Source organism: Chrysemys picta, chromosome 7 (assembly GCF_011386835.1).
Source record: "Chrysemys picta bellii isolate R12L10 chromosome 7, ASM1138683v2, whole genome shotgun sequence".
NCBI lineage: Eukaryota > Metazoa > Chordata > Testudines > Emydidae > Chrysemys > Chrysemys picta.
Genome location: NC_088797.1, coordinates 56,286,079 through 56,298,867, shown reverse-complemented (window position 1 = coordinate 56,298,867; position 12,789 = coordinate 56,286,079). Strand labels below are relative to the sequence as shown.

At 49.6% G+C, this 12,789-nt stretch overlaps 1 protein-coding gene across 50 annotated transcripts in view; it reads left to right on the top strand.

Annotated features, from left to right (window-relative positions):
- CAMK2G (calcium/calmodulin dependent protein kinase II gamma) overlaps window positions 1-12,789 on the top strand; it is a 164,769-nt gene that overhangs the window by 61,388 nt on the left and 90,592 nt on the right. For 49 of the 50 annotated variants that reach the window (XM_065551541.1, XM_065551544.1, XM_008171395.4 and 46 more), the window contains exon 3: window positions 8,048-8,107. The exons of the other annotated variant lie outside the window; for it this stretch is intronic. In XM_065551541.1, the coding sequence (XP_065407613.1) occupies window positions 8,048-8,107 (60 nt within the window). The remainder of the gene's footprint in view (window positions 1-8,047; window positions 8,108-12,789) is intronic. 50 annotated transcript variants of the gene reach the window in all.

Sequence of the window (12,789 nt, the reverse complement as noted above, 5' to 3'; positions counted from 1 at the left end):
TCATATCTTTTTGTTTGTGTTACGTAAACATTCCCCGTTGACAGCTCTAGACTGCTGTGGCTTGCAGATGTCCTGTGCACAATGTGTCTGAAAGCATTTTCCTCCAGGCACTGACGTCCCTGCAAGAAAAAGCTTCCTAATTATAATTCTCATGGGAAGCATTTTGAGCTAGTGGCTAGAGCAGGGAGGTGGGACTCCTGGTCTCTGTTCCTAGCTATGACTTTGGACAAACCTGTTGTACCTCAGTTTCCTCATCTGGAATATTTACATATTACTTGTATCTAATACAAGGGGACTGTGAAGCTAGATAGAAGTTCTGTCTTCTGAACATTTCAAATGACTGGGACTGGGGAAATGCACATTATAGTGGTACAGGAGTGTCACTGTAGTTAAGATTGCATCATGACATCTGTTTAAAGGTTGACCTTTCTCATTTTTCGAATATTGACATGCTACGTAGGCTTAGTTGGATTTCTTTTAAATTTGGTGTGCTTCAAGAGGATGAAGGGTAGGTAGTGACCCAAATTTGGAGTCATTTGAGCCAGGGGTTCCAGAGAATAAGCCCTCAAAAGAATAACTATTTTAAAATAAGTCCCTAGGTGGGACTTTTTGCAAAGTCAGAGATCAAACTGTTGAAGAGCTATGAGTGAAAATGGTCTCAATCTGTTGAGTTTTACGCCCGGGATTGCATGGCACTCACTAAGTCTTTGGGGGATCCAAGTTCAGAACAGTATTTAGGAAAATGTACACTTTTACACTGCACATGCACCAGTACAGAAAAGCAGCTAGAGGGTTTCCATTCCTACTACTTTATATGCTTTAAAGCTTGACTCTTATAAGTGCTCTAAAATCTGAGTGGTTAGTCTAGCTACTTTGAAATTCGGTGTGCCTCATGGGGTTGCTGGGGTAGCATTAATGATCCAAATTTGGGGTCATATGACCAAATGGTTCCTGAGTTACAGGCCCACCCCAAACTCCCCCTTTTCCCCCAAAAGCCCTGTTTCAGGGCTGTGAACTCACTCTTCAAGTAACGTATATATGGATAAGTCAGTCACAAGCCCCTACCTAGGCCAAAAGGAGTTTTGGATGGCGTGGCTGGAAGACGCTACAATTTGTGAGTTGTGGGTGGCAATTGTATTTTGAGGGAATGTAATCAAAGTCTTTGGGTGGGAGGATTAGACATAGTGCTTCCTGGGAGATGAGGTGCATTAGAGGGCAGAGGAATGGGGCACTAGGAGAATAGGGTGAGAGGGCTGTGGGGCTGCAGTGAGATGAGGGGGTTTGAGGAGGGGGGAAATGGAGGTGGATGGTGGGGGAGGGGAGCGGTTGGGAGATCAGATGAGGGAGGCATGATCCCTCCCCCCAGCTCTGCCAGTAAACGCCAGTCCCTGTGTGCTGCGCAACTCTGCCAGTGGCTGCCAACCCCCTGCGCCCCAAGGCTATGCCACTGCATTATGTAGCTGTCCTTCACTCCAGGCACTGGAGGTTAGTTGCGTTATAGGAAGGGGGAACTAATGGCAATAGAAACGTTTGTGTATCTGGGAGTGAAGACTTCATGGAGACCTTCCCTCCTTGGGACGTGTGGGCTGGGCACAGGAGAGCGGGCTGGTTGGAGTGGGGAGTGTAATGAATGTGTCACGGATGTGGCTGGGGCCATGTGCTCAAGTGGGGCTGGTGGGACTCTGCTGATGTTAAGGTGTGGGGGAGCGAGCTGTCTGTTAATGGGGCATTTCTGAAAGAGGGTGGGGGTCAGGTTACATGCACAACCTCAGCTCTGCTTTTCCTGCTTTACAGAAGTTTGAGTTTTGCTCAGCTCCCATGTTCTGCAAGCGTGTGACATGCCACCATGCAACCTTAACTGCACATTGTTTCTTTTTGCCACTGAATGATTATTCCTATCAAAACATGACTCTTCCAGGGTATTAGGCTCCTATGCACAGCTGATGTCCATGTGCTTCTACACAGAGAGAAACAAGTCTTTAAAAATCCAGCTTTTCTAGGCTTGATATCACAAATCCAGAGGCCTCTTTTCTCTGAGTTATTTCCTTCAAGTAGGCGAAGGTCTAGATCTTACCTCTAGAAGTTAATGTCTACTAAATGAAAAGATTTATTTAGCTTAATTTTACTCCATTCCTGGAAATTTCAAATGATTTACTTGAAATTACTGGATGTTTCTCCTGGATGGTCTGCATCAAGATCTCACTAATGAGACTTCCCCATTGTGGTCCTTAATTTCCCCACAAAGTTTGCAGAGATGCTCTTCGAACTTTATTAGAAATCACAAATTAGGAATTTGATACGCCATCAAATATGAGAAAATTAGTATTTTCTTGTATTTTATTTATTTAGCAGCTTAGTTCAAAGCCATTCATGTTCCCAACACCACTGGTTGAAGATTATTAAAAATTGATAGCAAAAACAATCAGCTGTACATTGTTCTATCTGTTCCCAAATCTAATTTAACTTCGTTTAACTCATTCCCTTTGGTTTTTAACTGAATGTAATATATTTGGAACATATTGCTAAGATCTTGAATTTTCTCAGCTCACTCTCTCCTTTTGTCTTCCATACACAGTGCTTCGTGTGTGTGTGTGTTTCCCCAGCCTGGTTAGCCGTTTCTAGCAGATGGTCCATATGTTGTAGTGTACAACCAAATTCCTTACACCCTGGTCTTGCAACAAGTGTCTGTTTTAACTTGACACTTGCGAGTAGTCCCATTCAGTTGAGTGAGACTACGTTAGGGTTACCATATTTTAATTTTTAAAAAGGAGGACACTCCATGGGGCCCCGGCCCTGCCCCGACTCTGCCCCCTCCCCTGAACGCTCCGCCCCCTGCTCCTCCCCCTCCCCTGCTTCCCACGAATCAAATGTTCGCGGGAAGCCTGAAACAGGGAGGCAGCAGGTAAGCTGGGGCTGGGGCGGGGTGCGCCGCGGCCCAGTCCGGCCCCCCTGGCCGAGCGGCTCCCTCCAGTGGCCGGCCGGCCCAGGCCAAGAGGCTCTGGCCCCGGCGTCTCCCGCCTGGCTCGGGCCCTGGGGCGCCGGCCCTGGCCAAGTGGCTGCACCCCCAGCTCTGGCCGAGCACCACGCCAGTCCTGGCCAAGTGCCCCCGGCCCCGGCCGAGCACCGTGGCCCCAGCTCCGGCCAAGCATCGCGCCCCCAGCTGAGCACCACGCCGGCCCCGGCCTCGGCCCCTGGCCAAGTGCCCCCGGCCCCGGCTCCGGTTCCGGCCGAGCACTGCGCCGGCCCCGGCCCCTGGCCGAGCACCGCGCCGGCCCCGGCCAAGTACCCGCGCCCCCGTCCCTGCACCGCCGGGCCCTCCCTCCCTATTTTCCCATACATGTCCGGCTTTTTGGGATTTCCCCCCGGACGAGGATTTGAGGCCCGAAAAGCCGGACATGTCCGGGAAAATCCGGACGTATGGTAATCCTAGACTACGTGTATGTGTAATTCCTGTGAAGCAGAGGATACGACTTTCCACAATCACTCATGGAAAAGCTCATTCTAGATAGCACCTGAAAACTGAAGGGCAAATACAGATTTTGTATTTGCATTAATAATTTTAACATTTAAATGTTGTCTTTTTAAAACATTTTTTTAAAACAACCAGTTATTTAACTATCTGGTTATTAAGCAATGTTTTGCAGAGCAACAGTAGTCATAAGGCTTTTTTGTTAGCTTGGAGTTGCTCTTTCAGAATAGTAATGCTAAGAGAGGTAGTATTATCTACAGCTTCCTAATTGTTGAACAAAATTCCAATAACTGTACTTGCTTAAAAGCAGCCTGGCAAAGGGATCTCAGTATTCACTGTCCTAATGTGCACATTAAATATAAATAAGTTTTGTCCTTCAGTTTTCAGGTACATGCAAGAAAGTTTTTGTGTTAATCATAATATTACTCAACACCAAATTTTGTATAATTTCTACTTCACCACAAGCAGTCTATCTAGAATGGGCTTTTCCATCCGTGATTGTATAAAGTTGTGCTCTCTGCTTCATAGATTGTGGAATAGTCCAAAAATCAAAAGATTTTGGTTTATGGCTGGAAAACATTGCAGCTGACTTAGAAAGATATTGTAGAGGATACTCTACCTTAGCTTTGTGAGGTATTAGAAATCATTTGGGAGTAGATAGCTCTTTAATTTAGCAAAAAAAGACATCATGAGATCCATTGGTTGGAAAGCTAGACAGATTCGGACTAGATATTAAGGGAAAATTTTTAACAGTGAGGGTAATTAATATTTGAAACAACTAAGCTAGGGCTGTGGTGGATTCTCCATCATTTGAAGTCTTTACATTGTGACTGGATCTTTTCTAAAAGATGTGCGGTAGCTCAGATCAGAAGTTATGGAGGTCAGACCAGATGATTGCCATGGTCCCTACTGGCTGTAGAATATGAATTTCTCCAACCCAGGTCAGGATGTGTTGCTTCATTTGTTGTTAGCTGCAGAGTTACAATTGCTGGAGATTTGGGGGGTATGGGGGAAGGAATATTTCCTCACTTGACAGATGGTGTGTGAAAATCTGTGAAGTTTGATCCATGGGAAAAATGACTGGCCTTCTGAACTGTTGGTAAGACAGATATTTGAACACATGGCTGCCTTTCGTCATTCCTGCTGAAGCTACGAGCTAGTTTAGCAATCAGCAAATCTTACAAACTTCTCTCCTTGGCTTCTTAAGATTCCATGAATGCACTATTTGTTTAGTACCTTGTGTTTGACGCTGATCCCTGTGCCTACCTTTTTTCTTACTTTCTTGGTTTTATGTAATCTTGCTTTATTTGTGACCACAATAAACAGGCCAATAAAAATTAGGAGCATTAGGAAAAGATGCAATACGAAGCCACGCTGTATTACAGGGTATGGTGTTAGACTAGATAGGACCAAGCAGGCCTCTTCACCTCTGATCTCTGGTCAGAGATTGAGTGTACTGTGTGTGGCAAGGAAGAGGGGTTTAAAAGAACCCTCTTGTCTGGTGGGGCCCTTCTCGAGTCTGAAGCTGAAGGGCTCTCTGCTGCCACCTGGAATCAGATCTGTGATCCTCCAGAGCCCATGTGAGTCAACCTTTCTGTGTTTGCTTGCTGTCCCGCAGGCTGAACAAGGCTCTTGCTGTTGGGGGTTGGAGCAGCTGCACATGGTCAGGAGGTGCCTTCCCTCTCAGAGCTGTGCTGGAGTTGGCCTGTTTGGTTACCCTGGAGACAGAGCATTGTGGAACGCTTTTCTCGGACCAGAAATAGTTTGCTGTACCTTGTGACTGGAGTGCTCTCCTCCTTCCCTGGTCTGGAGCCAGCCCTTGTGTGTGCTGGGAGATAGGGGTGTCAGGCCATGGCCCCATGTCACAAGCTCTGGTGCGGGTGAGGTCACAGTCACCAGCCTGGTCCCCTGCTCCTGCCCCCTGCAGTGACAGTGTAAGGTTTCAGGGGAGTAATTGCACTTGATTTTATGTCCCCTCTGGTGTTTCAGTGGTTATGTCATATCTGTTGAGGCTGTGATGCTGTAAGCTGGCTGTCAGGGCCCAGCAGCTGAGTAGCACGTGGTGCGCTCCTACCTCTCTCCCTTCTCCTTTGCTCAGCTGTTTGGCCTTTGGCTTCCCTGTGTCCTTACACTTCGCAACAGGTTCTCTACAGGCATCGCTTGTTCACGAGGGCAGCATGATCCGTGTGGGCAGCAGGGCCCCCTGATCTGTAGGTGCTGCCATGTGGAGTTGGGAGGCCCTGGGTGGGAGGGGAGAGAGTTTATCTTAATCTCTGGCCGCTGAGATGAGGCTGATAGGAAAGGGTGCCTGGTGCTCTGCTCACTTACGGTTTGAATGGCATTAGGCACCCAGCAGGCACAATGGAGTGTGGCCTTCTCTGGAGAGAGTCTGCAGCTCTGGAATGCTCTGCCTTTGGTGTGTCTCAGCCTCTCCATCTCATGCCCGGGGGAGGCAGCAATCTGTCTCAGATCCCTTTGCTGCTTGTGGCCATGGTTTTAGGCTAGTACAGTCTCTGGCCATTTGGGCCCTGTTTCCCTCTGGAAATATTCTGCGTTCAGTTCCTTTTTCAGCTGCAGTCAGGCTGTGATACTGTGCACTGGTGCAAGGCATTCTGGGTAGAGTTACACAGAACTTGGGAGTCTCTTTTCAGAGGGCCTTGCATCAATATTTTTATCTCATGTCTTCTCCTGAGGTCCCACCCATTGAAGTGGGGGTATAAGTGTGTCTACACTCCACCCACCCATCACAGTTTCACATAGCTAACCCCAGCCTTCCAAGGGCAGAGTTTTCAGTGCAATCTGGAAGCAGCAGGTTACCTTGCGGCTGCTTTGCACAACTTTTGCTGTGAGGGATACTGCTACAGGCAGAAACCAAGCCACTCTTTTATCAGTACAGGGCTCCTCCAGGCATTCCTGCTTTCTGCTCCTTATTTTGGGGTGATTCTGGAACAGAACAGTGAAAACATAACTGCTAGGACTAGGAAGGAGGGAAGGGTAAGAAAAAGATTTCCCCTCCCTCCCCGTAGTTCCCAACGGCAGCAGATGAGGATGTGAGCATCTCTCAACCCATAAAATCAGGATATTTGCTACACTGGAGCAGTGGGAAAGCTAAGACAAAAATCCTGCAGGTCCTGGGCTGCTGCTCCCAACCCAAGAGGGAGCTATTGTGTGTGGAGCCTTGCCTTGCTCTCCCTGTGTTGCAGCTGTGTTATTACCTGAGGCTTTCAGGGGCAAGAGGCAGGGTGGTGAAGCCTGGGGAGAAGCCTGTCAATTAGAGCATGTTTCATTCCTGCCACTGACCACACCATGTAGTCCAGCCATCCAGGCCGCTGCCGCTCATGCTGCAATGTTATTCCCAGGGGGAAGATTTGCTTGCCAGAGAGTGGGCCAGGGAGGACACACATTTTCAACTCAGCCTGATGGAGATGCAGAAAGGAAGAAGTGTAGGAATGGGAGAGGGGGTCAGTGCCAGTTTCCTCCACCTTCCCCTTGTGTTGGTGGGCGGGGAAGAGGGACAATGCTGACTTCTCTGTTTCTGGGGGTCTGCTCCCCTGGGAGAACTGGGGTTTAGCAGCTATTAAAGTTCCTTTCCAAATCTGGCTCTTTCGTGCCCTCTCTGTGAAGCCTTTGCTCTCCCCTCACACCCTCAGGTGAGTGTTGCTCCCTCCGGGCAGAGGTGGGCAAGAGGAAGATGAGGCTGGGGAGAGCCAAGACTCAGTCAATTTAATGACACATCTCCTTCCTCTTGGCTCCTCAGTGACTGGAAAAACCCTCTGTTCCCTGGCTAACATGGGCAAAGCACCTACAGCTCCCTTCCCTGCTTCCACATGTGTTAAATTTTAGGGGCGGAGAAGCCTTTTCCCCTCGCCTTGATATTTTCTCTTTTAATCCAGATGACGGCCCTGCTTGGACTGACATTGCCTGTCTGTTGCAATAAATGCGCTTAGCACTTAGCAAGCACTTCTTGAGTGCTTGATCAGCATTCCACCACAGAGCCCATGCACGGGCGCTGAGCGCAACTGGCAGTGCTCCCCCCTCTGCTCCTTCGGCCCATGTGATGGCTGTGCATTCCTGTGACTCAATGTATCTTATTGTCTCTTCTGGAAGGTGGCTGAGGTGATTGTTCCTTTTGCACTGAGACCTGGCAAAATTCATTTCACATAAGAGTTCCCAGGTATCTACTCACTCACGCCTCCTTGAAAAGCGGGCCAGTCTCAGAAGCCATTGAACTCAAATTGGTATTTCACATCTGTGGCAGAGACAAGAGACCAAAACGTTCCACCCCTGCACTACTTGCTTTAAAGACAAGTTGGGAAACCCACCCAGCAATGACCGTGGCGGGGGGTGGGGGGGGGATGTCGTCCACAGCCTTCGCTATTTGCAGATGCTTTGCCCCATGCAGCCTCGCCCCGTGACAGTGGTGAGTTCCTGGGAGACTGCTGCATTCCAGCCATTTCTAGTCTCACTCAGCCTTCCACTGACCCGTCAATTCACTGTCTCTCTATCCCATCGGATCTAAGCAAGAGTCTAGTTTGCAGTTTGCCAGCTTACACCCTCTTTCTCGCTCTCTCTTTCCAGATCACCAGAAACTGGAACGTGAGGCCCGAATCTGCCGACTTTTAAAACATCCAAATATTGGTAAGTACCCCTGTGAGGGTGTGGCTAGTGCTTGCTAGACTATTCCTGGGAATGGATGGTGAATGCTCACTGCTAACCTGCTCAATTCTGGCCTTATTTGCCAGTGAAGCCTCATCAGTTATTCCTTCCTTCTGCAGTCCCTGCATGCAGAGCCATCCCAGTCCCTGCTGTGATGCTGAAGATAGAACCCTGAACCTCCTGGCTTAAGTGCGCACACATGGTGCTCCATGCTGTGCACAGAACTGTCCCAGATTCGGCTCTGTAGCCTTTTTGTTTGGCATTCTGCACCTGGAGCGGGTGGCTGTATTCACCCCACTTCCGCCTCTTGGTGCTTCCTCTGTACACCCCTGAAAAGGCTGCATTCAGTGAGATCCCCAAGTCTGAAGTACAGTGGGCTGAGCTGTCAGCTCTCTCACCACAGCGGTCACTAGCTCTAGAAACAAAAGAGCTGATGCTTTGTTTCCGTTCTTGAAAGTGTTTTGTCTTCTGCTGAGTGTGGCTCTCGCACGGTTGGTTTCCATGGTTATCCTGCATGCAGGTTTATTTTCTTTCTCCCAGCGAAATGAGGAGACTGAGAGAGAATTGCCCGCTTTGAAGGCTTTAGTGACGGGCTAAAAATAAGTGATGGAGTCACGGGGACAACTTTGACTTGAATTACAAGGAGGGGGAAAAAAATAACTCAACTTCTAACAAAAAACCACGTTATTTACTAAACTGCAGAAACAGGAGCGGGATTGTTTTGCCTTCTAAAGCTCCATGGAAGTTTGCCCGTCAGTCCCGCTCCAGTGAAATTTGCCATTGTTTGCTAGAAACTGCCTTGAGCAAAAACTTTGAACCCTACTCATTGCTTTTATTAATGTATTTTATTGTGATCTAAAGAGGTGTTGGAGCCTACCTCGGAACTAATCTGAGGTGCTTGTGCATCTCTGGGGCAGAATGCGGAGTAACACCTTCGAGCAGATGGCAGACTCTAATATCGCTCCTGTAGAGCCATAGTGCCATGAGCAGTGGTGAGCTGGAGCCAGTTCCCACCGGTTCGCAAGAACCAGTTGTTAAATTTGAAGCCGGTGTAGAACCGGCTGTTAAAGGGCTGGGCGGGTGGGCAAACAACTCCGGTCCGCAGCAGGGCCGCCCAGAGGGGGGGCAAGTGGGGCAATTTGCCCCGGGCCCCGCAGGGGCCCCCACTAGAATGTTGGAGGCTGCCCCCTGCTTCTGCCTTCCCCCATCCCCTGGTGCCTCAGCGTGCCACGTCCAGGAGCAGCCCTGGACGGAGCTAAAGCGGCGTGGCTCCAGCGGGGCCTGAGCTCCTCCTGCTCAGAGCCACGTGGTAAGGGGGCGGGGCTCCGAGTGGCGGGAGCTCAGGTCCCGCTGGAGCCATGCCCCTGCAGCGCTGCCCAGGGCCGCTCCTGGACGTGGCGCGCTGAGGCTCCAAGAGAGGGGGGAAGCGGGGGTAAGGGAGCCTGGGGGGCGGTGGTGGATAAGGGGCAGGGAGGGGGCAGAGGTTCTGGGGGGTGGTGGTCAGGGGATGGGGAACGGTGCGGGGGTTCGGGTAGGCATGAGTTCCAGGGGTCTGTCGGGTTGGTGGTGGCTGGGGTTGGGGGAGTCAGGGGACAGGGAGCGGGGCAAGTTGGGGAGGGGGTGGGGTCCTGTGGGGCAGTAAGGGTGGGGGGTCTCGGGAGGGGGTGGTCAGGGGACAAGGAGCGGGGGGTTTGATGGGTTGCTTGCGGCCCTTGTGGGTTCTGAGGGGGGCAGGACATGGGTGGGGGTCGGAAGTGGGGGGGGACAGGCTGTTTTGGGAGGCACAGCCTTCCCTACCCAGCCCCTGATACAATTTTGCAACCCCGATGTGCAGGGCCAGCTTTAGGAAGTGCGGGGCCCAATTCAAACAGTTTCGATGGGGCCCCGGCAGGGATTATTTAAAAAAAAAATGTAATAAAACACGTGGAGCCTGTACTCACTGGGCGGCGCTCCGAGTCTTCGGTGGCACTTCGGCGGCGGGTCCTTCACTCGCTCTGGGTCTTCGGCGGCACTGAAGGACCTGCCGCTGATGACCCAGAGCGCGGAACCGGTTGTTAAGATTTTGGTAGCTCATCACTGGCTGTGAGCCATAGGGAAGGCTTACCTTTGTCACAGCTGCCCTAGGGGACAACATGGGTTTTCTTACACACAAGTATCCACGGTGGTGGTGTTGTACCCCCCCCATTCGCCCCAAATATTTATAAAAAGTGAATTGGAGCCATGGTGCCAGGTTTGACAGCACCAACGACTAACCCCAATAGCCTCAGAACAGGGTCTGCCTGGGAAGCAGCTGCACAAGTCTCCCCCAGGCTGCTGCACCAGGGCGCTTCCATCCTGACCTGGATGGAGCAGCTCTGGCCGTAGTTCAGTCTGCATGACCCAGCCAGTCCGTGGCCTCTTCGCTGAGACTGCTAACAGAGACGACAGAATGGCCCTTGCTGGGACATGGAGATTTGTCTTAATTTAGATTTATACGATCACTAAAAAAGTGCTTGTCCAAAGCTCTGGGTGCCCATGGCATTTTCTGAGAATACAGAAATAAAAGGCAGCAGGTTTCCCAAAAGGCAGGAGGAGGGGGGAAAGCCCCCATCACTAGGTGCAGCGTCTTTCCTTCACGGCACATGTCCCCACTCCCTCCCTAAAGGCCAAGGAAAGGAGGTGGCCCTTGCAGCATGTTCTGAAAGCCCACAGGTATAGGCTGTTTCAGACTGAGGGAGGTGGTGAGTGAATTCCATTATTCAGGGCCCCTCATCCAAAATGCACTGTCAGCAGGTTTGACAGAGGCTGCTCCAACTCTGCTGACTGTGGCTCTGGCAGTATGGCATGGGCAATAGGTGAGAGAGAGAGAGAGAGGGTGCCTCAAATAGACAGAAAACGGAGGCATCCAAAATGTGATACATGTCACTAGTGACAAGTTTGAACAAGCTTTGTTTAGAGCTGCATCACAGGTAAACCCTGAGCTTCCATGCTGTCAGGGCAAACCCATCAGGAAACAAATGGAGCAGAAGCTCAGCAACAAAGAGCCAGGTTAGTGGTACCAAACTCAGCAGGGCCATCTTAGTACAAAAGCAGCCGAGTCAGGGCACCCACTCACACAGTTAATACTTGCAGCATGCATGGGACAGTATGTGCCTGAGCCCAGCCGTGCATGTCTCTAGAATGCCACCAGCCTGAGGAAATATCTTGGGGAGTTCAGGAGGACTTTCACCGGGAGGCTTTAAAACTTGATCCTTGATCCTGTCTTCCCACCCCACCTTTTTTAAGTGATTAGCCTCTGTGAATAAGCTGGTCTGTGGCTCTCTTGCATAGTAATGTAATAAGCTGCAGTGACTCATTTTGGTAGTCACTAATGTCCAAACTTTTGGTGACCTGCAGTATTTTTGCACTGAGAATCATGTTAGGAGAAATGGCCATCAAGGTTGTCTCAATATCTTTCTCCTGGTGTGAATTTTTCTTCCTTTTCCTCTCTCCTTCTTTAAATTAATCTACATCTCTTCTAGGGTGACCAGACAGCAAATGTGAAAAATTGGGACAAGGGTTGGGGGGTAATAAGAGCCCATATAAGAAAAAGACCCAAAAATCGGGACTGTCCCTATAAAATCGGGACATCTGGTCACCCTAATCTCTTCTCTTGTCAGGCTTTCAGGAGATTGTAAGGCTGCACTCAAGGACAGAAACACTCTACAAGCGGAAACTCGCTGCATATGGAAACTGACCAGGATCACAAAAACCTAGTTAGTTTCTCTTTGCAGTTGGATCCATGTGTGAGGGACTTCAGCTGGTATTGGGTGTGTCCCAGTCTTGTAATCAATTACCTGGTATAGTGAGCTTTGCCACGCATGTGGGAAGACGCTTATGGCCAGTGACCAACAGTCTTTCGGCAGAGGATTTCTTGTCCTAGAAAGAACTTTAATTTTTAAAGGCAACTAGCAGTTATAGAATTAATTTGAAGACTCCAAATAACTAGGGACAGGGTACGTTCAGTACACCACCAGCTTTAAATCCATGACATTCGGACCTGCCAGGGCCTAAAGGTTTCTGCTTGTTGCATTGCCCCAATATGCACTATCCTGGTGACATTGCACCACCACCAAACAGTTCTGCAGATTGAAGCCTGCATATAAGGAAGTGGGTTAAGTCATAGTCTTTTTGTTTGGAAACACCCTTCTGACAAGTACTGTGATACTGCCGTGAGCTGAAGCAGGCTATTACAGAGTGAAGGTTTTAAAGTTGGATGTATGTTTGCTGTCCCTCTTCTCCTGGTTATTTGGGGCATGCAACACATCGTTGTTGGCTTTGCAAGTGATCTGTTGGGTCTGAAAAGACCAGCTCTGGTGTGGTAATTCCAGAGTGCAAAACCATGACCACAGCATATGTCAATTGTTTTCCAAAAATGGCTAAAATAAAGGTTATTTTGGGTATAAAACAATTGCAGGGCGTGCAGATGGTGTGTCTATTTCTACTATATTTCTCTTTCTTTGTGCTGTGGCCACCCATCATTTCTCTGGAAATGCCGCCACCAAATCTCAGCACTCATTATGGACTACTGCTATGTAATTGGCAATTTTCTTGCTGTGTCCGGGGCTACACACTGGGGCCGAGGTAACCTCAGCAGTATACTGCTTTGAGGGGCTGAGTTTTTGGTCCAGTTATTCTGCAGTCCA